This window comes from Onychomys torridus, chromosome 8 (genome assembly GCF_903995425.1).
Source record: "Onychomys torridus chromosome 8, mOncTor1.1, whole genome shotgun sequence".
Classification (NCBI taxonomy): Eukaryota; Metazoa; Chordata; class Mammalia; order Rodentia; family Cricetidae; genus Onychomys; species Onychomys torridus.
In genome coordinates this window covers 19,969,493-19,995,408 of record NC_050450.1, presented here as the reverse complement: position 1 = coordinate 19,995,408, position 25,916 = coordinate 19,969,493, and the positions used below count along the sequence as shown (strand labels likewise).

The window sequence follows — 25,916 nt, the reverse complement described above, 5'->3', positions numbered from 1 at the left end:
TATGGATCTTGGGGACAGAGAGTCAGGATTCAGATCCCAGTTCCGGTCTTTTCCAATTCTGTGACCTTAGCTGACCTGGGCAAGCCTGGGGCAATTGTGAAAAAATTCACATCTGTGCAGCACTTCATACTACGCTTTCTGTGCTGGCATGTCCACACTGCATGTTGTCCCCATTTCCAAGTCACTGTTAGAAACCACATTTTGCAAATGAGGGCGGGAGCTTGAAAGAGACCGGAAAGGGTTACTGCATGGGAAATGGGAAAGAATTACCAGTTACTTTCTCTTTTAATTCCAGAGCAGGTGTTTTGAAGCATACTGTTTTATAATATTGTTAGGGATGCTTTAGTAAGAGGTGAGCCTTTCCCACCCTCCCCAAAAAAACAGTTCCTGCTTTTCCAGTCCCCGCCCCCCACCAAAGATTCAAGAATCGTAATTTACATAATTGTATAACTTTTAAAAGCCAGATTATTGTTTTGGGCATAACCAAAATCCCTTCCACTCTTTTGAAATCGTCCTATGCAGGGGTTGTGGCCATGCATGAGAAACAGCAGGTGGTGCCAGATGACAGGTGGTGTGGGAGCCGTCCCCGGTGGGAGGCGCGAGCAGGCTGGCAGCTGCTGAGATCTTCTCTGAGCGCTGGCGCCTCCTCGCTCTCAGAAGCTCCGGATCCAGGCACGGGAGGGCTGCTTTTTCAGCGCCGCGAGCTCGGGCTGTGGAGGGAGGACTCCTGATTGTCCTCCTCCTCTACATATTGGCTTGACTCTGCTCTGACCCCCACCAGTGCTGCACAGTAAGTAGCCATTTGTTCTTGTTACCCAGCCTCCTCCCAGCCCTTACCACCCTGTCATCCCCACAACAACCCCGTTCTGTCTAATTATGTCCCGCCCGCAGGATTGACAGGAGAAATTCAGTTGTGCTGGGCTTTTGAGGGTGGGGTGAAAGCAATGCTTGACTTCAAAGGGAGCTGGAGAGAAATAAATGTGATTTGTTTATTTAGTTGGCAATCTTGCAATATGGGGGCTGCTAACTTTCCATGAAAAAAAAAAAAAAAGCCCTTGGCTATTGAGGAAATGGAGGTATTTCGTGGCTGAATAAGGAGATCAGGTTCAACACAGCCTCTTTCTGATTTAGAAACCCGGATCTCATGTACAATCTACATATTATGTAAAAAAAAGGGGGGGGATGAAGTGAGAGATATTGAATGGATTTAATTGCGTTTTAGAGATCAGGGAAGAAAAGGCAAAATAGCAATGTGGGTGGTGAGGTAAAATGTATGCTACTGCAGAGGACCCAGAATAATGGAATTTCCTTTTGTGCAGAAAACAAGCCGGCCAGTGGGGTTCTGGGGATATGTTAGCCATGGTGTCTTGATAATTTTTAAGCTCTTTTTTTTTAAATGAAGGTCTGAGATTTTTTTTCTTTTTTTACTGCTTCCTAATTTGAGGGTTGGTGAACTCGGTAGACAGTTGGCACACTCTGCTGGTTAATGAAGTTTCCCTGGACAATGGGAATCATGTCAGGAAATCTAGTGGGAGATTGATGGCGCTCACCAGATTGGAGGCTGTTGGAGGGGGGCTGTAGTGAACTGTCTTCAGCCTCTCACATTCCTGCTGTAACCAGAATCCTGCTGCTCGCCTTAGGTCTGGAAAAAAAGCAGAAGTATGGTGAAGCTGAACAGCAACCCAGGAGAGAAGGGGGCCAAGCCGCCTTCGGTGGAGGATGGCTTCCAGACGGTTCCTCTCATCACACCCTTGGAGGTTAATCATTTACAGCTGTCTGCTCCCGAGAAGGTAATAGGTGATCTTCCTTCCCTTGTCCCCCAGTTTTCCCCAACTCAAGATCCCACGCAGCAAAAGATTTTACCTCTTCAAACCCTTTCGTTCTCCCAACCAATAAATAGGCTCCCTTCCTTAGAAAATAGTCTGTCCTGGATGAGATATCTCTTGTGTTATTGCAGATTTATGGTGTTTGTTCATATCTACATATACAGGCAAGCAGATTAATGTTTTCTTGTTAAGATTTTATTATGGCAGGTGAATACATATAAGCTTCTACATGGTGATGAAGGGGAAAGAAAGCCTGTCTTAATTTTCTTGAGGCGTTTCTAAAATCAATTGATAGAGATAAGAAGGCAGAGGTCTGGACTCAGTCCCACATCCCTCAGTTTGCACCTGCTAAGGTCGCCCCTGTACTAGGAGTTGGTTATAAAAAGACGAAGTTATAAAACCCTTCTTCAGATGAACACAGTGCATCGTGGTAAATACTGGACCCAGGCATCACAAAGGGTGGAGAGGGGAGTGGGAAGCCAGATAGGTGAGCTGCAGAGGAGAATATCCAAATCAGAGTTTTGAAGGTGAGCAAAGCTTTACAGGTTTGGGGAGGGGAAAGGTATTTAAGGCAATGACGAAAGCAAATGTACAGAGTGTGGGAAGCTCCCAGGGATAGTGTGGCGTGGCTGCAGGAGAATGTCTGGGGAGACAAGCCTGGGAAGCAGCCTCAGGCTGATGGCGCATCTCCTGACGGAAGAGTAGAGGTGGCAGAGAGATGTCATCCCACGGACATAGGTAGGAGAGTGTATGAGGTCTACCAGAGAGTAGAAGGTTTTAGGGGGTGAGCTATTGCACACTGTGAGAGATTTGCAGGTAAATGACCCTGCCCCCCAGGCTGGAGATGGAACAATGGATCATTCCATCTATTCGATTTTCTTCATTGGCATCTCCAGGAGGGCATTGTGCGGCTTAACCACTGGGCTCCATCCAGGCAATGAAGAGGAACTGAATCCAGATAAAGAGCTGGCTGATTGGCTGGGGCTGAGTCATTTGTTTTGAAAGCACAGAGGTTTTTGATAGAAGAATGTGTCAGGGTGGGTGGTAGAAATAAAGAGTTGTTGAGCTATCCTGAAAAACTAACAAAGCCTTTTAAAAAGAGCTTTGAACATTCAACGGCTGCTAAGGAAATGTGAAGAGATGGTCCTGAGAATTCGCCTCAGGCCTATCAGACACACTCAGTTTTTTACTTCCTATTAGAAACACTGAATGATTTAAGAATTCCTGTTATTGAGGTCACCCCCTGCCCAGAGCAATTCTGTCAGAATCTCTAGGATGAGACCCAGTCTGCAGCATAAATGCAGTCTACCCAGATGAACCCCACGTGTGGCCAAAGTCAAGCAGCTCTGTTGACCTGTAACACACCGGGGAGTCTGGGATTATGAACTCACATTATAAACCAAAGCTTGGCATGGTCCAAACTCACGGAAAGACTAAATGGGAATGTTTGGACCTGAATCCAGACATCTGTGGAGGTTTCAAAGGAAAAGACATTGTCTTAAGGTTCCTCAAGTTAGTGGCCACATGTGTGTGTCTGAGAGATGTGTGATGAAGAGGGTCAGTGGGGAGGCCACCCCCTGCAACCTTCCACACAGTTACAGGCCACCTAGACAAGAGTGTGCCCTCTCTCCCTTTACTCTCCTAACTCCCTCAGAGAGTTCTTTTCTCACACTGAGCAACCAGCCCACACATACCAGGAAGTCAGCCTAAGGCCAGAATAATCAGAATAATAATAGTGTGTGCCTAAAGATGCTGAGTGCCTGCAAAGGAACACCACATAGTCTCTCTGGGGCTCTTAACAGACTCTTCCTACCGGGTGGGTGTTAGGTTCCCCTTCTGTGGAACAAGGAAGCTCCTACCTCAGGTTGTCAGAACAAAATCAGATACGCCCTCAGATGCCAAGTGGCACAAAGCCAAGAAAAGAAGAATAATTAACATGTTCAAGTGCTTTATAAAACGCCAAGCACAGTCCCAAGCACACTCACACACATGCACACACACACACTTTTTACTTCAGTCTCCCACTAGTAAATAGACCCTGGTAAGGGAATAGCTATTTTGGTCTAGTGTTTAAAGAGACTCAAACATAAGACTGGTAATGTATTAACTTCTCACAGCGAAGTTGGTAAAGCATCTGGATGTAGAACCTGGGTGGTGGTGGTCCAGAACCTTTCACTTCAGGAAAAAGGAGTGAGCTTGGCCTGTGAGTCCTCGGATTTGATCTCTGTCTCTACCTCAGTGAGGACCCCACCATACAGATCAACCATCTCTGAGGCCTGCATCTTCTCTGAGTGGGGAATTGTCTCGGTGCTTTTCTGTGCGGACACACCAAGATTGTACCACGATTTGTTGCAGCTTTCCGGGGCAGGAGGTTAGACCTCGTGTATCACACATAGGCAAGTGCTCTTCCATTGAGCTGTATCTCCAGGGCAGACTTTACAAAAGCAAACACATCCCCCCTACCCCCCCCCCCCCCCCCCCCCTCATTCCCCACCCCTGACAGCAGAACAAACGTGTTAAAGGTGAATTTCAATCCAGAGGCCGATTTCTCTAAATAATAGCTATCATCGTGGACTAGAAGAAACTTTTCAGCCTGCTTCAAATCCTATTTCTCCTTCTACTGGCATCCCCCTAGCTAAACTCTGAGAAGTTTCTTCCTTCCATCCTTCTGTCCTTCCTTCCTTTCTTTTTCTGTTCTTCCTTCCTTCCTTCCTCCTTTCTTTGTTTTGTTTTTATTTTGTTATTTGAGACAGCATCTCTCTGTGTAGCCTTGGCTGTCCTGGAACTCACTATGTAGATTAGGTTGGCCTCAAATTCAGAGAGATCCCCTTGCCCCTGCCTCCCAAGTACTGGGATTAAAAGGCTGTGAGCCACTGTGCCAGCCAGGCTCACTGACAAGTTCCTCAAAGTACCACAGACTCGCTCTCCTTATCTGTGAAATGGGGTAGCACTGGGATTCACAGGAGGCTATGAGAGAAGGAGAGATGGGAGCCCTTGATTAGGTTCCCATGGAACAGTGTCTGAAGCTAAGATCATATCAGGAAAATTACTTGCGCCCTGTGTTAAATCGTGGTTTTCCCTTTGAAAACTCCAAGACATGAAATGTGCTTGCAAGTAACACAGAAAACCATCTTTCAATCTATCTATCCACTGGACACTTTAGTATTGTGACATATAAGCATGAGAAACCCCTTTCAAGGGGGCTAGCAAGAATACTCAGTGCTTAAGAACAATTTCTGCTCTTGCAAAGGACTCAAGTTCGGGTCCCAGAACCCACATCAGGCAGCTAACAGTCACCTGTATCTCCAGTCCCAGAAGGATCTGGCACTCTCTTCTGGCCTCTGTGGGTACACACACACACACACACACACACACACACACACACATGTGTACACACTACCAAAGAAAGAAAGAAAGAGAGGGAGGGAGGGAGGGAGAGAGAGAGAGAGAGAGAGAGAGAGAGAGAGAGAGAAAGAAAGAAAGAAAGAAAGAAAGAAAGAAAGAAAGAAAGAAAGAAAGAAAGAGACTTTGACAGCCTAATGGGAAGGATAGATGACACCTTAGTCTATTTTCTTTCTTTTTTTCTAAATATTTTCATTATTCCTTGAGAATTTCATGCATGTATGAATTGTATTTTGATCATACACCCCCATTTTCATTCCAGCTCCTCCCAGACCCCTCCAAGATGATTCCTCTCACCTCCATGCTCTCCTTTTCCTCTTTTTGAAATAGCCCAGATTCCAGTTATGGTGTCTACATGCACACAGGTGGGAGACCATTCACTGTGGGCACAGGGAACCTACTAGTGGCCACGCTCACAAAGAAAAATGACTCCCTCCTCCAGCAACCATCAACTGCCCATCCCACTCAGCTGTGGATGGGGTTCATGAGTCCCTCTCTCATCCATGCTGGAATCTGTTATCATAACAGGAACCCAGGACTAGATACTTTGTAAAGGAACAAGCTGCTGCTAGTTTTCCAGACTGGAGGTCCAGAAAGCACAGGGTCAGCCATGGCTGGGTCTGGAACATGGCTGGGACCTAATGCTGAGAGAGTATGGAAGAGAGAGCTCAATCATATGGTGAGAAGAAAGCAAGAGACTCACTGGGTTCTCTGAGGACTTAGCTGCTCTCCCAGAAGAGAACCACATTCAGTCCTTCTGAGGGGCAGTACCCCCAGTGACATAATTATCTTTCACTAGACCCCACCTCTTAAAGGTTCCAGATCTCTCAACACAGCTCTCCTGAGGACCCAGTTCCTGCACATGGTCCTTGGGGAGACACTCTATCCAAACTATATCCAAACCACAGCAGTAGGCCTGTCTGAAGGCTACCCTGGGTAACACAGGACATTCCTGTCTGTTACCTAGTTTATCTTCCAGAAGCCCCATGGGGCAGACTTTAGTATACACATTCCACCAATGAGGAAACCAAGGTTTAGGTCAGTGAAGGGACATATCTAAATACCACAGACAAGGAGTAGAATGCCAGGATTGATGCCCTACTGAAGAATGGCCTTCCCCAAATGCCAACAAAGCACACACAGAAACCAAGGCTCAGGTCCACGGAGCAGCATATGTAAATATCACAGACAAGGAGTAGAATACAGGATTGGAAGCCTAGTGTGCCTGGCATCCCAACTTTCTCCTGCAATTTTCCATGCGTTCCAGGATACTGGCTCCACTCTGCCCTCAGCATGTCCTTCTCAGGTGTGCTGGTTTCATAGGACAGTGTGCATCTTCCGAAGCCAGATTCCAACAAAAGGTCCCTTGGGCATCTTCCCTGACCACCATCAAGTAAAGGTTATAACATTCATTCTAAAAGCTACTCATTCCTCCATCCATTCACCCACCCAGAAAATCCTGTGCTCAGCTAAGTGTACACGGCCATGAAAAGACAGGGAGCAGTGAGGTGGGAGATGCTAAGAGATGGGGAGACAAGAGATGAGAATGAGGAGGTGAGCATCAGGTAGGCCCCAGCATGAGGAAGTTTAGTTCAGGAAGACAGTGGGGTCTGGAGTCCCATTCAATGAGGTTTACACTAGAGGCTGTGGCCACCTATGGACAATGGACAGGGTCAGTCCCATGATGCCTCCTACGAAAGTTTCTCTTCACTTCCATTCATTCTTCTAGGGAACATTGGAACAGTTAACCCAAGTTGAGGTGGCCAGGCTCCCTGAAGGTACAGTGAAAAGAGAGGGGAAAAGCAGAAGCAGGAGCCTGACCAGAAGCGACAGCTGTGGCCTGAAGCAATGGTGCTGTTGGAACCGGCACCATGGGAATAGTAGCTGGTGGATTCTCACCTAGACCTGGTGCCAAGGTGGCTTGAGGAGAGTTGATTCTGGCTCTGCTGCATTTGGCCACTTAGCCTGAGGTCACTGGCTGCTCGGACAGCTTTAGTCCTGCCACACAGCAGGAAGAAGGACTTTTTTTTAAAATAAGGCTCCCTCTTCTGTGTTTAAAAATGGCTTTCACTCCTTCATCAGACTCAAACCCAAACAGGGAAGTATCCTCTGGGTTATGGGAAGAAGCTCCTGGAAAGCTGGTGTGGTGGTTTGGATGAGAACGGCCCCCTGGATGAGAACGGCCCCCATAGGCTCATATATTTGAATTATTGACCCTCGGTTGGTGGAACTGTTTGGGAAGGATTAGGAGGTGTGGCCTTCAAAGACCAGGCTTATAAGTTTCAAAACCCCATGTCATTCCCAGTTAGTGCGCTCTCTCTCTCTCTCTCTCTCTCTCTCTCTCTCTCTCTCTCTCTGTCTCCCTACCTCCCTCTTTATCTCTCTTTCCCTCCCTCTCTCTCCCCCTCTCTCTTTCCCTCCCTTCCTCCCCTCCCCCTCTTTCTCCTTCCCTCCTTCTCTCCCTCCCTCCCTCTTTCTCTCCTCTCTCCTTCTCTTTCTCCCTCCCTCCCTTTCTTCCCCCCCTCCCTCCCTCCCTATCTCCCTCCCTCCCTTCCTCCCTCCCTGCTTGTGCATGAGGTGTAAGCTCTCAGCTACTGCTCCAGTACTATGCCTGCCTACCTGCTGGCATGCTCTCCAACAAAATTCAGTCACAGACTCACCCTCTGAAACTCTAAACCCCAATAAACTCTCTCTCTCTCTCTCTCTCTCTCTCTCTCTCTCTCTCTCTCTCTCTTCTATAAGTTACCTTGGTCACAGTGACTCTTCACAGTGCTAGAAAGGTAACAAAGACAATCGGGACACCCAGTTCTCCTCTGGGACCTTCTCAGCACGAAGAAACATGTCCTGTGAGGTTTTGACCCATGATTCCCACTTTGCAAATGCAGAAGTGAGTTTAGAGAATAGACCCAAAGCAAACTGCAGCTGAACTCTGCACATAGATAACCTGGAGACGCCAGCAGGTGCATGGCAGGGCCATAGAAAGCAGGCCACAGTCAGACACGCCCACCTCAGCAAAGCCTCGAGTCAGTCACGCTCCAGCTACACCCTTTTCCTTCCTGCTAATTGTTAGGTCTTCATGAGTCTTGGGGATGGGTGGCTCACGTGCGTGCGTTTAGGAGGAGAAGAATAAAAAGATTCTAAGATCAATTATTGGCATCTGCCATGCTTCAAAGTGTGTAAAAGAATGGACTTCATGGTAGAGCATGTGCACTCCATAATCCTAGAGAGCTGGGTTCAAATCTTTGCCAAGCTGCTTCCCTGCTGTGAGGCTTCATGCGGGTTGTTCAGCCACTCTGGGCTTCTGTTGTTGGAGCTGTAAGGTGGACACAATGTCCACCTAACAGCTTACTATCAGAGAAAAAAATGTGAAAAATATCTAACGGGCCTCGGGCATGACACAGAGATGGTCCACTGACCCGGTTTCCTCCCTCTCCCTGGACATTTAGAATACGTCACCTAACGTGGTGTGTTGCCGCAGACTGCAAAAGAGCATGGTGAGCTTTGAGAATGAGGGCTGGTAGAGACAGGACTCACCCTGGGCAGAGATGGGGACACAGACCCAGGGGCTGTGTGTCTTGCCCACAGTCTTCCTAGCTTCCTTTTCTCCTTGAGAAATGTCAGCCTCTCCCCAGGGAGCAGCTCCACCTGCCCCTCAGGACAGACTCCCCAGAACCCTGTTCTATAGAGAGGCTTCTGAGCTTCCCCACATTGGGTTAGGCTCAGGCAGTGCCTGCAAATCGGTTTAAAAAATGTCTACTCAGTAACATAAAGATTCTCTGTAATTTAAAAACACAGCAACATTAAACAACAAAAATGTCAATGATGCTCATGTTGGTAAGTTTTGGAAAAACAATCCCAGTATCTCAGTTCATGCTTGTTTGAATGTTACATTGAGTGATTTAATTTTTTCCATTCTTACTTTTTAAGTTAGCAGATAGAGGCGGGGTCTCACTGTGGCACCTTCATGCACACATCTTTGTGTTTTACTCATGCCCTACTGTCCTCCCCAAGCCTGACCTGCTCTGCTAACTCCCTCCCTCCCCCCTCTGCAGTCTAAGAGCTCTCTTCTGCTTTTTTAATTTTTATTTTATGTGTATGCATGTTATTCCTGCATATATTTCTGGGCACCATGGTGCACCTGGTACCCATGGAGACCAGAAGAGGGTGTCAGATCCCCTGGGACTGGAGAAATAGACAGTTGTGAGCTGCCATGTGGGTGCTAGAAAATCAACCCCCAGTCCCCTGTTTGTTTGTTTGTTTATTTAGTCTTTCAAGACAGGGTTTCCTTTTGTTCTGTTCTGTTTTGTTTCGACACAGGGTTTCTCTGTGTAACAGCTCTGCCTATCCTGGAGCTCACTCTGTAGACCAGGCTGGCCTCAACTCACAGAAATCCACCTGCCTCTGCCTGGAGAATACTGGGGTTAAGGGTGTACACCACCACTGACAGGCTAACCTCAGTCCCCTTGAAGAGCAACCAGTGCTCTTAATCACTGAGCCACCTCTCCAGTCCTCCCTACCACCAACATCTGCTTTTAGGTCATATATGTTCTCTAGCTCCTCCCTCCTCCTTTGCGCAACCCCCACCCCATTAGATTCTTTCTCCCTGCTCCCAATACATTCTTGTTGGCTGCAGAATTTAAGGCAATCTTCCAGTGAACATATGATATTGTTTATAAAGTTAAACTGACCACATCACATGGCTTTTGTGCTTTTTCTTGGTAGGAATGTATCCTATGAGCATAATTTCTTTTCAGTTACATAATGTCCTGTGGATATTGCCAAAATATGGGAATAATTTGGACTATTGAAGAGAAAGGGTTAGTTAAGTGAACACTGATATAAAAGGGGAAACACTGAGCAACTATCATGAGGATGAGGCAGAGACACTTGGGGAAAAGAGGTAATTGCGGCTTGCTCCATGAGAACATATTCTAATGTGGTCTCACTTATAAAAACGATGTGCACAAATTCTAGTCTCTTTTTTATGTTTTACTGATTCTTAAAAACTGAATGTATTTCTGGAGCAAAAAAAAAATGTGTTTTTTAAATTATGTGTGTGTGTTGTGGGGGTGATGCACACATGAGTGCCATGCTCTCCAAGGCCAGAGGAAGGCACTGGATCCTCCGAAGCTGGAGTTACAGACATCATAAAGCATCTGATATGGGTGCTGGGGACCAAACTCTGGGCCTCTGCAGGAGCAGTAGATGCTCTCAAACACTAAGCAGTCTTTCTGGCCCCCAAAGTGTGATGTTTTGACGTGTGTGTACAGTATATCATAAAATACACACAATGGAATATTATTTAACCATAAGAGATTAAAATCCTGTCGTTTTTGACAACCTGAACAATCTTGGAGGACAGACGGTATGTGAGCTTTGATTGCTAAATGCTTGAGAAATGAGAGGGAGTTTGAAGGGGGCATTTGAAGACTGTAGTCTGTGGTTTTCAGTTTTGTAACTTTGGTTTTAAAAAGTCACTCCCATTTCACCAAAGGGGAAGCAGCGTGGGCAAGCTGGTGTGATTTCTTCTCCTCCACTCAGGTGAGTCCCTGCAGAGTGTTGTTCAGCTGGGAGCTGAGGCATGATTTGAGGCAGGACTGACCACACTTGCCTCATATTTTGTCTCTAAGAAAGCAAAGGCCTGGCAAAGAAAAGTGCCCTGGAAGGAGCCCAGACGTGCGGGGCAGCTTCATATTAGCCTTCTGTGTTTTGACTCATCTTACTGTGTGATGTGAGCCAAATGCCTCCCTTCTCTCAACTCCAGTCTCCCAGTGTGAAATTGATGGGGCCCTATAGACTGCCACTAGCTCTCCAAGCACTGGCATCTGGCCTGTGCTCTCCACCCTATCTCAGCTTTCAGGATCCCAGGGGAAAATCTAACCCAAGGAGAACATGTGAGGTGAGGAGCAAGATCTGAGTGAGGACTCAGCCCCCATCTGGCCCTCTTCCGGCCTCCTCTCCTTTGTCTTCATCTCTTGCAGCAGGTTTGTGGGGCCCTGGCAGCATCCAGTGCCCTCAGGACCAGAATGTGTGAAATGGCATCTGACTTGATTCAGCACTGCCTCCTAGCAACTACGTGAGGGTTGTGGTCTCAGCCCTCTCTGGGCCTCCATTTCTTCCGTCAAGTGCAGACGCTCATCCATCCCAGAGCTCATGAGACAGCCGAAGTTCAGGACCACAGGCTTTTGGCACAGTGCCAAGCACCTAGTGCTACCTCGAAAAGGTAGTGTTGACTGGCAGAGGTGGCACAGGCTTTTAATCCCCGTCACTGAAGCTAAAAATTCAGCAACTGGAAAATAGGAAGGCTAGCAATTGCTTTAAGGGGGAGACTCAAGGACTGGAAGAGAAGAGAATTAAAGCAGCAGCCGGTTGGCAGTGGCGCACACCTTTAATCCCAGCACTTGGCCGGGGGGGGGGGGGGGGGGTGCAGAGACAGGTGGATTTCTGTGAGTTCCGAGGCCAGCCTGGGCTACAGAGTGAGCTCCAGGACAGCCAGGGCTACACAGAGAAACCCTGTCTCAAAAAACAAAAAGAAAAAAGAAAAGACAAAGACAGAAGAAAGGAAGAAAGAAAATTAAAGCAGCCCTCCTGGGTGGCATCCCCAGGGTGGAGAGCACCTGATGTGCCCGTAGCAGCCCTCCCCTTGCTGCAGGGATGAGCTGTGACCATTGTGAAGGTCTATGTTTGGCTCATGCAAGTCCGACTCATAAAAACACAGTCTTGCTCCTTGTCAGCATTTCTGTGCCTTCGTTTATTGTTCCTGCCAATCCTGGGGACTCGCCATGTGGGGACTTCTCCATTATTGATAATTCAGGGAAGTTGTATTTTAAATTTTTATGATCTGCACTTTGAGCCATCTGAACCACCATGGATGATCTGGCCTTGCTGGTGAGGTGGGGGCAGGGGGACAAGGCATCCTTTGGGAATGAATAATTTACCCCGTTTTCCCAGTGTCAGCTATATTAAATTATATTCCTCACATTAGCAGCTTGAAGGGACAGTGGTGCACCAGTGTGTCAACAGGAGAAAAAAACAAAGTGGCTTTGTCTATACCCACAATATTTAAAACACTGGAGCCTCATTTTTTAAATGTCTGTAAACCTTTTAACAATCGGAAGGCTAGGAAAATTTCATTCCTCTCCACCCCCACCTCTACCCCATTTCTTTTTACAAACCAAGTTAAGGCAGCCAGGCCTCTGTCTCTCTCTCTGTTTAAATGGAGAGAGAGTAGGCAGTTATCCTTTCTTTCCAAAATCTCTCTCCCTCCCTCCTTCCCTCCCTCCATTCCTCTGCCCCCCCCCCCCCCCACCCCCCACCCCCCACCCCCCAACAGCAGCCCAAATCCTGTAACTCCGGAGGCGGGGTTTTCCAGTTCTGACCCCACCACAGCGTCTTCCCATTGGCTGGGCTCTCCTCCAGCCAGCGCTGAACACCCAGAAGGCGTCCTTGTTAACCATCCTTCTTCAACTCCTCGTGCCCTTAGGACACCTCTCTAAGGTGCTTGAAGTGACCTTTTCAGCCTCTGCCTGCCCTCCAACTTCATCTCTGTCACTCCCCTTGTGACCCCGTTCTCCAGACACTCAGAGATTCCTCTCTGGGGTTCTGCCAGGTGTCAGCCTCCTGGGTGTCTTTGCCGGTGTGTGTTCCTCCCTCCATCTAGAAAGATCATTTCTTTGGGTCTAGGGAGGCAGGAATGAAAGCAAAGAAACACATCTAGAGCCAAATTTGGGGAGAGGTAAAGGGGGTGCAAGGAAGTATAACTAGATAAATGTGTTCATTTGAGGATGTTTTGGACAGATGGCAGCTAGAACAAATGATTTGGGAACAGAAGGGAAGGAATGGGTCATAGAGAGTCCTGCATTTGATCTGAAATAAACAACGGTGTTGTCTTGGTTAGAGTTTCCATTGCTGTGATGGAACACTATGGCCAAAAACAACTTGGGCAGGAGAAGGTTTATTGTATCTTATAGCTTATAGTCCATTATTCAGGGAAGTTAGGCCAGAAACTCACCGTAGAAACTGATATAGAGTCCATGGAGGAGTGCTGATTTCTGGCCAGCTCTTCATGGCTTGCTCAGCCTCTTTTCTTATAGCATTAGGACCACATGCTTCAGGATGGCACCATCCACAGTGAGCTGGACCCTCCCACATTAGTCATTAATCTAGAAAATGCCCCCAAGGCCAGTCTGTTGGGAGCATCTTCTCAATTAACTTCCCTCTTCCCAAATGACTTAGCTTGTGTTGAACTGAAATAAAACTGGCCAGCACAGTATGAATAATGCTATTTTCAAGCCCAGATTCTGTAGGTATGAGAGTGTAGGGTAGAGAAGAAAGGTGAAACAGAGCAGTGCAGCTTGAATGTGGCCATGGTAAATGTGGGTGTGTGGAGCGGAGAAAAAGCATCCTACCGGCTGAGTGAGTCTCAGTGAGCTGAGCAGAGGTGTCACTGAGAGTCATAAGAACAGAAGATGCACACCATGATGACGTGAGTGGGGATACACAGGCCTGGGCACATGCAAGAACCGAGAATGGCAAAGGACTTGCTCTGCAAAGTCCCAATGTCATCCTAGAATGAAGAGGCTGGATGAACAGAAGAGGCCAGAGGCTGAACGCTGAGGAGGGCTGATCAGAGCAGACCAAGGAAGCAGAAAGTCTCCAGGAGAAGGGAGACAGCAGGCCCATGGCACTTAATAGGACTGCTTCCAGAGTAAATGGTCTGGTAGGAAGATATCCTTAGTCAGAAGTGCATACAACCTGTGTAGCATCATGCATGGCCTAGCTTAGCAGCATAGTGCTCTGTGGCGTTCTTTCTTCACACTGTTGACACCCGCCTCTGGTCGCCCCAGCCAAAAGATCTAGCCTGGGAAAGACCAGAATACAAACTTCCAATTCAGTTTCCATTGACTGTGTAAAGCTGATGACCTTAGGATGGGGGTGGCACACTGGCTACTTACTCCAGACAGAAGGGTCTAGCCGGACTTGGGGCTCTAAGGTATCTCTTGTGGTGACCTTGAATACTCTACAGCAGCCTTGGAGAAAGGAACAGATGAGGGATGCTTGCATACTATCCCTTGGCCAGTCCCTGGAGCTGAAATAAAATAAAATTGTTTTCATTAGAAAAAAATTACCCAGGGCACATGGAGCATTTCATCAGCATACAGAGAAGAACAAGATGCCAATGACAGGCTCTGGCCCCAACACTGCCCCAACTCTGCACCTCCAAGAGAGATATGTGCATATTTAAAACATATGTCTTCTATAGTGGTTAAGTTAATTACATGTTGGGGCCACGCTTAGGTGAAGACATCCATGAAACCCCACAGTGTCTAAAAAGCCTGCTGGGTCTGATTTCTTGTGTTTAACGTGGTCTCTGTGGGACTCACTGTGGACTTGTGATTTTGCCCTGCAGCGTTCCTGTCTTAACAGCTGCAGGGCATCCATCCTCCTGTTGGATATGTTTGGCATGTTCCTAGTTTGGGGCCACTGTGAATGAGTCTTCTCTGGACCCTCTTGGTTATCTTTCATTGGCTCTATTATGCTTTTTCAGATGACTTGTGGATCCAAGTATGTTTGGTTAGTATTTGGTCATTTCATGGAAGTCTGAGAACTCTTGTTCATTTCTGTGGGTTTTCTTGGAACGCATTTGTATCAAACATAAAACTTGTAGTCTCAAACATTAGAAAACCCACACACCAAAATGGATTAAAGCCTGAAAAGGACAAACTTTTCCCTATAACTGCAGAGTTCAGCATGGGTCCAACTTTGGACAAAGTGTGGTCCCGGAGATGGGATGTTCTCAGGCCTGTCTGCACGCCCTGGCTTGGCTACATCTGTCCCCGTGTGCTGCCCTTGTTCTCCTCCTGGTTGTTCTTGGAGTAGCAACAATTGCTACCTCAGTGCTGGAGCTTAAGTCCCTACTGCATCATGCAGGAAAAAACACCACCTCAGAGAACGCATGGAAACCAACGGGGCTTCTTCCCACAAGGCCATAGTCAATGCTGCCTCATACCAAAGGCGTCCCAACCAAGTGACATGCTGATGAGGCTAAGATTCCCTGGTTGGTTGGCTCTAACTAGAGACCATCATGGTCATTAAGTGGGGAGATGACACTCCACCAGATCACAAGTAGGGCAGGTTGAGTGAGTTCCTGAGAGGAGCAAGGGAGCTTCTGACTCAGGAAGGAAAGAGAAACTAGAGAAGCAACCTCAAAGCGCTCAACGTGACAGCCGGAATACAGGTCCTTTCTCATTTACAGCAAATGACAAAGAGGGTTTTACGCTGTATCAGGGGCTCTGGGAAGGGCATTGATAAAACAGAGAGGCAGCAAGAACTCACCTCATCTCTGGCATCCGAGGGAAAGCCTAGTCTAGGCTGATAGCCATGAGGGTAGATGGGATGGGACCAAGCCAGTAGGTGAGGAGTGGGTCTGGGCATGTGAGAAGGTGAACTAGCTTCCCGCAGCTGCTGCCTTGAGCCAAAGCAAATTCATCTCCCAAGAATTTTTCTAAGTTCGTCTTAGCATAGCCAGGTGGTAGGTGGCCCATTCTCATCTGTCGCTGGATCCTCATCCAAGCTCACTTGAGCTGTTGGATGAATTCTGTCCCTTGTGGTTGCAGGACTGAAATTCTTGTTTTTCTTGCTGGCTGTCAGTGCTGGCTCGTCCTCAGGTCCTGGCTGCGTGGCCCCGTCACAGCAAGTTAGGGTCTCTTGTCAAGGCCAATAGATGGTCTTTTCCCCTTCTCCGGGTTTTTATGACACTGTTCAATCGTGGGAGGGGCCTCTGTGAAGCAGTCTGTAAAAAGAACCTAAAAACAGAACTGCACGAGCACCCCCACCCCCACCCACCCCTGGCAGAACAGGAAAACCCTGTCTATGAAGGTACCAGGCTCAGGCTGCTGTCAGGAGTATGGAGGAGCCCAGTGCTTTGTGGAGTGGCACCAAGCACTCCCCGGAACAGTAACAGGTGCTCTGTTTAGTATAAAACAGGGAAAACATAAAGGGGTGTGGGGATGGCCAGGGGTCTGCAGCTTTGGGTGGGACCTTACGGCTCAGTCAGTTTCTGTGTTGTTCACGGTGCCTTAATCCTTGGCAATGATTACAAATGATTTGTCAGGTTTCTTCTCCTTCTCAGCCCACAAAGTGGGGTGCAGGTCCATAGATGCCTTGTGAGGTGGGCAGCACATCTTGGTAAAATATGCTGCCCACATAATCAGATTTCAGTGAAGTGAGGTGATGCGGTGGGCTGAGCAAATGCCTTCATTTTCCTTGTGCAAATCCCCAAATTTTATTACAACTAAGAAGATGAGCAAAGGATATGTGCAGTAGGTTATTAATCATAACTTGGTTCTATAACCCAGACTATGGAAATGGCCTAAACACTGATCGACTGAAGATCAGTGGCTGAAAAATGTTAGAGTCAGCTGGGCCTTGGTGAAAATGCCAGCGTTGTTAGGGCAACGTCCTTGTGACCTTAGGCAAGTTAGTGACCTTCTAACTACAATTTCCTCGTTTATAAAACAGAGCAATTCCTGTCTTGTAATCTATCCTATTTGAATTACTAGATAGAATATCCTATCAAATCATTACCAGGAGGATAAGGTATAATGAATGTGTAGTGTCTCTGTGTACAATTGAAAAAAGTAAATAAATAACTTTTAATTAAAAAAAAAAAAGTCATCTGTAGAGCCAGTGAGATGGCTCAGCAGATAAAGGCACCTGCCGCCAAAACCTGAGTCCAGTCCCCAGAACTTACTTGGTGGGAGGAGAGCACTGACTCCTGCTAGTTGTCCCCTGACCTCCACAAAATGTCACTTCCTGGACATGACCTCCCCAAATAAACATAATTAAAACATGTAAATATCAGCTGCAGGTACATGTATAGTGAAGCACACTGCATCAAAAGAAGATGCCATGTTCAGGGCACGGCAAAGCCATCCCAAACATGATGCCCAGCACCTGCAGCCACTTGCCCTGGGCCTGTCAACAGCCAATCACAGATCAAGGAGGATCTCAGGGCAGCCTTTACTACCGGCTGTTGAACTGGTGGATTCTGGGAATGGGACAGCCATCCTCTTCAGTTGTAGATCAAACAGTGAACCCTCCAGAATCCAATGGCCAGTCCCAAGCCCATGGCCACACACATGGTCCTGGCTAAAATAAATGGGTGACAAAACAAAAAGACATGAATGTGGGGGAAGGGACCGTGACAGGGTGGAAGGGAGAAAGACTAGGCCGAGTATGCTACATTCACTTGTGGAACTGTTTAGTCAAGACAGAGAAGTCAAAAAGGCAAGATGAAAAGTTGAGAGTGTTACTCAGTGGTAGAGGCTTGCTGAGCAGCTGTTTGACTCTGAGTTACAGCCCTAATACTGGAAAGTGGAAAACCCAAAGAAAACATTGAATTGCCTGGTAAAGGTGGCCAATAAACCCCATGATCTACGACTCCCCTTTGTCCATGGATAGCAATACCCACAATGCACACAAACATCCGAAGAGGTATAATCAACATCTTCACCATGCTTGCTGGGATGGGGGTCGTGGGGGTCATTTGAATGTTTTCTTGTATGCTTGGAAGGGGGCTTATCATCCTTGCTGTCTGTGAGATGAGGAGCAAGTTCTGGTGGCCAGAGGGAGGGAGGGAGGAAGAAGGAGGGAGGGAGGGAGGGAGAGAGAAGTGCTTGTCTCTGTGCTGACATTGGCCCATCTCTGCAGGTTATCGTGAAGACAAGAACAGAGTACCAGCCGGAACAGAGGAACAAAGGGAAGTTCCGGGTGCCGAAGATTGCTGAATTTACGGTCAGTTCCTTGGCAGGGTGACAAGAAGGGGAAAGGTGGCCCTTGCTGGTGGCACAGGGGCATTGTCGGGTGGAAAGCGCTCCAGGCCCCTTCAGGAGGGACTCTGAAAGTCACATGGGCTCTGTCACTGAGGTTCATCACAGGACAAGAGTTCCTCCCCGGCTCCTGGGTTCCGGCAGATCTGATGACCGAGAAAGGCTGTCTACAGACTCTCGTTCTCTCTTCCTGTGTTTTCATCACAATCTTCAGGAGATGCGACAGGAACGTGTGAGGAAAGGCAAATTTTAGTCAGAGGCTTTGGCCATACCGCACAGAAAACAGAGGGAAAAAGAAGCTGATAGATACAAAGCAGTGGGTTGGGTTGGGTTGGGTTGGGTTGGGTTGGGTTGGGTTGGGTTGTTGTTGTTGTTGTTGTTGTTGTTGTTGTTGTTGTAGAGTTACTAGGAATGGGCAGAGCTGCAAACATGCTGTGTGCAGATGAGAGGGGAAGCTGAGGTTAGTGCCTGGGATGTTGCTCAGGAACTGACAGGAAGGGGAAGCCAGCATTCAGCAGGAACCAGGGTGCAGGGTGCTGAGAGAGGATAACTGGTGCAAAAGCCCTGGGGCTGCAGGAATATTTACAGCAATAGGTAGGAACAAGGGCGGTGAGGCTGTGCTCTAGGAAAGAGAAGGGAGAAAAGATAAATCAGATGTGGATGGGATGCAGACAGTCTCAGCCCTCGCGGACCATGCGGATGAACCTTAGGTTGTGTGTTGAAAGCTATAGGAAGCCTCTGAAGGACTGTGAGTAGAGGAGAGATGTGACTGAATTTGGGTCTTAGAAAAATTGTGTCATCTTTCACATAATGATGTGTGGTAGGCAAGAATTTAAATGGGAGACTGTTAGGCTACTATAACTGTCCAAGTAAAAATCAACAAGGATGGTAAATGGGTAGCGGAGAAGGCAGACCCAAAGGCCGGAAGTGAACACTGCCCTTGGTTGCGTGGGGACTGGAGCAGGCTTCTTTCTGCCTTTGATAATCTCGCTTTACACTAATCTCTGAGTGGCTGCGTGTGAGAGCCTGGATGCTGGCTCCCTGGCAGAGGTGGGAGTGTTTGTATACTGTCACCTTAGCTTCCGCTATGCAGTGTGGACCTAGTGGACGTGGGACTGGCTCCTGCTGAGCGTGACTGCCTGCAGGAATGAGCACAGAGGTCTGATGGGGAAGCAGGGATCACAGTGAGGATACGGACAAACCTGGCCTTGGCTCGAAGTTGACTTGTCCTGGGAGCAGAGTTCACACATACGAATATTTACAGTAGAACTATATATAAAAATCAAACAATTAGACGAGGTTAGACCTTCTACCTTCCTCTTGATTCCATAATTTAAACTACATCTCTATAATAGACTATTTTACAAATTCTCAAGGTTTACTTTTCAGGCTGGCAAAATGGCTCCGCAGGTGACAGGCATGGAGACCTAAGTTCGACTCTTAGTACCCACATAAAGGATAGACAACCAACTCTGTAGAGTTGTCCCCTGACCGCACACACTTGCCTTGGCGCAGAGAGAGAGACACACAGAGAGACACAGACAGACAGACAGACAGACAGACAGTGGGAGAGCATAGTATAACCCTCCATTAATCAAAGGAGAACTGTGGCTCAGAGAAATGATTTCAAACTGCTGACCAACTACCCAGTGTCAAAGCCAGTGTCCGAGCTGAGCCTGTTCGGCCTTTCTGTCCAGCCTTGCCGCCAGCACTTGATACTGCCAGATAGAACAGAAATGAGTCAGCTAAGAGAATGAACGAGGTGGCTCTACCGGGGTCCAGGCCAGGCCAGTGGAAGGCCCCTCACGCAGTTTGGCCCAGTTGGCCGGTCAGTGCTGGAAGAAGAGGCTTGTGGGTTCCCTAGCAGCCCTTTGTGAGTCCTGACTGTCAGGTGTAGGGGTGGAGGTGAAGCAAATTCTCATTTGCTTATGTAAAGCTTGAAGTGTTAATTAGCCTGGTTTGCAGTTTTCTTCAGAGAGCTTCCTCTGGGCTTTGTAAACGATGCATCTGCTGGCTGGAGGGTGGGCCAGGAGGAGGGTGAGGAGGCTGTGTGGTAATTAAGAAGAGTCTGAGGGTCTTCCATGAGTAAGCTCACTGGAGCTCAGTGATTCACCAAGGCTGTTGTGGGAGCAGAATCATGAAACTTAGTTTTGCCTGGGAAAGGAGAACTGGACCCAAGGGGTACCTTCCAAGCAGGCAAGAGGCTGGGAAGATGTTCTGAGCCTGGAGCCATGGTGGGTGGAGGAGGTGGCCTTGCATCCTTAGGTGTGTCTGGAGCTATGGATGGAGACTTCATCTGGAGAAACAGAGCATCATTTACAGATAGCCTTCCAGAGCTTAGTGCTGACAAACATGGCTGCCCACCCAGCTGCACCCCATGCACTCTGTTTTTCTAACTCTGAAGAGGTTCTTACAGTCATTGCAAGAGGCTTGGAGAGTGTCCTCAGGCTAACATGAGCAAATCCTTCCTTCCTGAGCCCTGGGAGCTGGGGATGCTGCTAAACTGCCTTTGCTACAGAGTGTAATGATATTCTAGAAAGTTCTGATACTGTGGCCATGGTGCTGCTGTGGAAAGTGCTGGTGCACGGATGGACAGGTTCTCTGGAGGAGCTGGTGCTGTAGAAGTTTATTGCATTGAAGAGTGGGTGTCCAAGATGTGGCATTCTGGGCAGCTCTGGTGCTGGGAACATGGAGGCATCTGATGCCTATAGGACAGTGGTTACATGAGGAGTTTGGTGTATGGGAGGTGCTGGTAGCACAGATGGCAGTGGCACTTTGGAAGGTCCTGGTGGTGAAGAGGGTCCTGGGCTCTGAGATGATGACGGCGTGGAGGGCACTGTGCTGTCCAAGGCTTCCGGTGTCACGGAAAACATAGTATGGAGATATGGGTGCTACTGAAAGTTCTCCTGCTATGGAAGATTCTGGTACTGTGGAAGTGGCAGCACCTTAGAAGGTACTGTTGGTACAGGAAGTCTTGGTGCCAGGGGAAGTCATGATCTTGAAGAAGAATCCGGTGCTGTGGATGTGTTGGTGCCAAGAAGGATACTGGCCCTGTCAATAGTGCTGATGCTAAGGATGGCATGGTTGCTATGGAAGGCTACAAAGGGCATTGGTGCCATGAAGAGTGCTGGCACTGTGGACAGTTGTGGTGCCAAGGAAGGTTATTGCTCTATGGAGGGCACCAGTGGTGTGGAGGGTGTAGTGCCTTGGAGGGAACTAGTCCTGTAGAAGCACCAGGAGCATGGACAATGCCAAGCTATGAGAGGGACCCGTGTGCCAAGCCTGATTGTCCCAGGGCTAGTCCATTAGTGGGAACTGACTGTTGTGTTTGGGAACCATTGTGATGTGGGGATGAGGGACATTCAGAGCAACCCATGGGCTTTGAGGATTCACCTAAGAATCTCAGTTCATGACCTAGGGAAATTTCTTTATCCTTCTGACATTTCTCGTTCCTCAGGGGTGAAAACAGGACACATTCTTGAGGTAACAAAGAGCTTAAGTTCCTAGAATACTCTTAATAAATGCTCATTCATTCCTTTGTGGTGGGGTCCCTTTTTTTCCTGTTTGGTTCCTAGCTTCCTGTCTAAGAAACTGGATTTTACTCTGGATTGGGCTCTGAGCCTTTCTTTTCCTTCTTGTAGAGTTGGATCCAGGGAGATATAGTGGAGCCATTGAAGGCTGTAGCCAGTTCAGTGTTAGGATTCACTGGTGACCCCTGCTTTGTAGCAGTGACCTCTGGAGTTGTCTCTCCCTAAGTGGAAGCTGTTTTTCATTATCTCTTATTAAATTTGTTCTTTGACAACCTCATGCATATATGTATGTTTACTGTACATGTGTGCACATACTGTACATATACTTCTGTTTATTATATAAACCATTAACTACTCATGCTTCCCCCTCCCCTGCCATCCTCCCTCACAGCAGCCATAGCTACCTATACAAGGAAGCTTGGCCCCTTGGCCTCTAGACACACCTGGACGCCAAATTCTTAGTACAGAGAAGATTTGTTACCCCACAGGGGCAAGCAGGGGCGGTGAGATGGGTACCTCTAGATTAGATAAAGGCACACAGGAAGCAGCAGCATGTGTTTCTACAGGAGTGGGTTTTTAAGGAGAAAAGAGGGAAATCTGTGCTAGAGAGAGTTGGTAAATCCTGATTTGATTGATATGTTAGCCCAAATAATGAATTTTGATAGTTGGACCTTGGTGTTTTGACCCAGGAATGAGTCAGTGGCCAAATAAGGGAATGGACCTTGGGGACTAGCTTTAGGAATGTAATCTAACAGTTTTTACCAAAGGGGAGGCAAGGGGGAAAAGGCAGAACCTGTGAGCACCATGTTTGCCAGGCTCGGCCTGCTAGAGCCCTTCACCTACAATGGACTGTGTAATGCCAGGTCTATCAAGAGCCAGTTTACATTGGGGAGGAATCCATGGCCCCGCCCTCCCTGTTGAACTATGGGATACTGATGGATCCCGGACAAGGCAGACATTCTCTTCATGTGGTCCCCCAATGTCCCAAACCCCTAATCACACAAATGTCCCTTGTTAAACTCTGGGCCATAAAACAAAAAGGTTTTGATTCCGACATGTTTTAAAGGTGTTTCTTTGGCCCTTCTTCCTTCCAGCAACCTTGTGACCTAGATACTATGGAGGGACAATCCCAAAGTGGATCAGCCAGGAGTTGTCGGACGAAACAACCCATCCCTGCCACACCTCCATGCCATCCTGCATGGCCCTGCCCCACACGACTTCTCTTCCTTTTCTTCTCTCTTTCTTTGTCTTCATGATGTACTGTGGGCTGGCTCGAAGCCTGTTCCTGGAAGGCAAAGGGTTAAGAGAGCAAGGTGCTTCCAGGACACTCATCACAGTGTAGAGTAGACAAATAAGACACACACACACACACACACACACACACACACACACACACACACACACATGCCATCTCCTGTGGGAACCTCTCCTGTCATCTTACCCTAGTCTAGGGCTTTCTCTGGGCTCTACATGGTCATGTTGGATCTGAAACGCCACTGGTTTCCCAGGGATACCGAGTGCTTGCCATCTCCGTCTCTGATCTAAGAAAATGCCTGGCCTATTGCTGTGTTTCCCGTTCCCAGAGCAGAGCCAGGCATGAGGTGACTGGATGGGTTGCAGTGTGGACCCAGTCCTCTCAGATGGCCTTCATAGTCTTTGCTGAGCTCAGCCTAGGCAGGCTTCGCTATGAGGGGACCCAGGCACCTGGAGAAAAGTCATGGGAGACCTGTAGACCAGCTCCAGTGGGTAGAAGCCAGGGTGACCAGCATCAACCAACCCTGTCAGACAAAAACATTAACGATGGGGTGGGGGACCACAGCAGTGAGAGGCCTGGTCTCTCCTAAAGAAGCAGTGTAGCTCTTGTTAAAGAACCAGTGTAAGCCCTTATTAGAATTAAACAACCACAACAAACAAATCAAACCTGAAATCAAACCTCTCCAGCAGACATTTCTGACCCAAATATTCTTTAGTATTGATTTTCTACTGTTTGAGACACTGGAGTCTTAGGTTCCCTGGTTCCAGTGGTGTCTGGCATTTTCCGTCCCCTACAGAAAGGATGCTCTGGGCAGACCTCACAGACCAACTCCTCCACACTGAGAGGAGAAAAGCAGACTCAGAGAAGCAAGGAGACTTACCCTGGGCCCCACTGAGAGGCTGTGAATCTGGATTCCACCCAGGTCTAAAGACTGGTGCTTCCTGCCCCAGGGAGTCCAGTGCTGGAGAAGGCTGATCTGGGCAAGCCCCTGCCCAGTGGCAGAGAAGCCCCAGCTGTATAGGGGCTATCTCACCTTCCTGCCATTGGTTTTCTTCTCTGCTGTGAAGCCAAGTGATGTGGTCTTGACCATCTGCCTCAAGCCTCAACCCTTCCTCATTCCCTCCAATCCAGCATGGCAGCAGACATGAAGAAACAGACCCGGCTACCCTGCGTCAGTTGCAACGTCCCTAGAGCCTGTCCTTTCTGCACCCCCACTCCTCAGCTCCTTCAGCAGCACCTTCCAGTCAGGTCCCCTCCCTGGCCCCTTTGTTTCCTTCTCAGCCTCCTTCAGGCTATTTTCACTGCCTGCACCATGTCCTCTTCATCCTTGCACCCCAAAAGAGTCTTACTAGAGGCCCACTAACTTAAGTACGTGAAGATGCTCTTAATAAATGACTAAAAAGGCAAATGAACAAACAAGCAAAATCCCTGCAGCTGTTCAGGGAGCTCTGCACTATTAGCATCACCACACTGGCGGCCTCGCTGTCCGCGGCTTCATTTCAATCCAGGCCTTCTCTGTCCCCTGAGCACCTCACTGATGGCACAGTCCTGTACACATCTTCTTTCTCCCCCACTCCTCAGGAGATGGGATCACACTTAGAGCACAGCCATTTGCTTCTACCAATTTTTCATCAAACCACAGGGACTGCCTTTCATGGATGAGATGCTAACACTTGCTGACGGAAGCAAGTGGAGTTTTAAAATGTTGCTTTAGTATCTGTTGTCTTGGTTTTTATTGCTGCCTTTTTGTTTTGAGGAACACTTTAGGCATGTTATTAAAAACTGCCCGCTGAGCTCCGGGCAAAGTCATTATCCAGCTCGGAAAGAATCTGCACATGAGTGCTTGGTGGAGAACAGTGGCTGTAGTATTGAAAGTTCATGGCTTCCCTATGGCTCGATCCTCACTGAAAATTAGACTAAAGATGCCATCTGTTTCTGATTGGATAAGTGTCTTGCTAGAGTCACCTTTGAAAATATGTGCTGCTCAAGCAAACAGAAAAACAGGAAGACAACAAAAATACCAAAACAAAACCAAAAATACACACACACACACACACACACACACACACACACACGAGACTCAGAATCCATTTTGTGTTGGTCAGCTACTCCTGGACATGGAGTGTGTGTGTGTGTGTGTGTGTGTGTGTGTGTGTGTGTGTGTGTGTGTGTGTATGTGTGTGTGTGTGGAGAGAGAGAGAGAGAGAGAACAAAAGGAAGTTGGGGAGGATCAGGGAGGCATTGGGGGAGAGACAATATGATGATAATATAATATGATGATAATATATTGCACAAAAATTTTTTAATTAAAAACTTTTAAGATAGAACATGTGCTATTACTAATTAATAGTTCAACATCAAGTATGATTTTTTAGAGCAAAATATTTCACAGAGAGAGAAAATCCATAGAGTCTTCTGAGGAACAGGCCAGAGTAGTTGTATGAAGTGGTGGGGGAGTCAATGGCTCCAAGACTAGACTCCTGGGCTCTTTCCAGTTTCTGGTCTCTCAGTCTCCCTGACTGGAACAAACCTGTGTGAACAAATGCAGTGATAAAATAAGTAACTTGCTAATGGACGTAGCAGAGGGCAACTCAGACTCTTGTTACTGTTCGGGTCTCCATCGGACACACACATGTGGAGCTGGAGATGAGTCCCTCTCAATCCTGAGATGCAATGGGAAAGTTGTTGGATGTTTAAAGCCGCCCACCACAGTGGGAGCCTCTACCCCAGATAAGCCAGAGCCTCTGACCATCTCCCTTCTCTGCCCAGAGCTCCTTCACTCCAACATGACTGTGTGGAGAGTAGTGTGGAAAGGGAGAAACACCGGAGGTGGTGTGGGTTGATGTCTTCATGTGTAAACTAGGGTTCTTCCCTAAACCAGTGTTTGAGTGTTCCTAGTTGTCAAGAGGGAAAGCAGTACCTGCACTGTAGACTCTTAGTATGGCTCCATACCAGGGAGCTTCATCCTGGGAGTAGGGTCATTGGAGTGGATAAAACATCCTCCATGTTGGGTGTCTAGGGAAGCCTAGGCCCGTGGAGTCAAGGGATATTTCTTTCGGACCCTTGGACTTTC

The 25,916-nt window shown here is 47.9% G+C and overlaps 2 protein-coding genes across 2 annotated transcripts in view; both read left to right on the top strand.

Moving 5' to 3' along the window:
* Positions 1–731, top strand: part of C8H5orf47 (chromosome 8 C5orf47 homolog) — a 34,192-nt gene extending 33,461 nt beyond the window's left edge. The window contains exon 4 of the mRNA XM_036195195.1: positions 465–731. Within this exon, the coding sequence (XP_036051088.1) occupies positions 465–731 (267 nt within the window). The remainder of the gene's footprint in view (positions 1–464) is intronic.
* Positions 611–25,916, top strand: part of Nsg2 (neuronal vesicle trafficking associated 2) — a 55,208-nt gene continuing 29,902 nt past the window's right edge. The window contains exons 1-3 of the mRNA XM_036196780.1: positions 611–790; positions 1,641–1,790; positions 17,940–18,023. Of these exons, the coding sequence (XP_036052673.1) occupies positions 1,662–1,790; positions 17,940–18,023 (213 nt within the window). The 5' untranslated portion in view covers positions 611–790; positions 1,641–1,661. The remainder of the gene's footprint in view (positions 791–1,640; positions 1,791–17,939; positions 18,024–25,916) is intronic.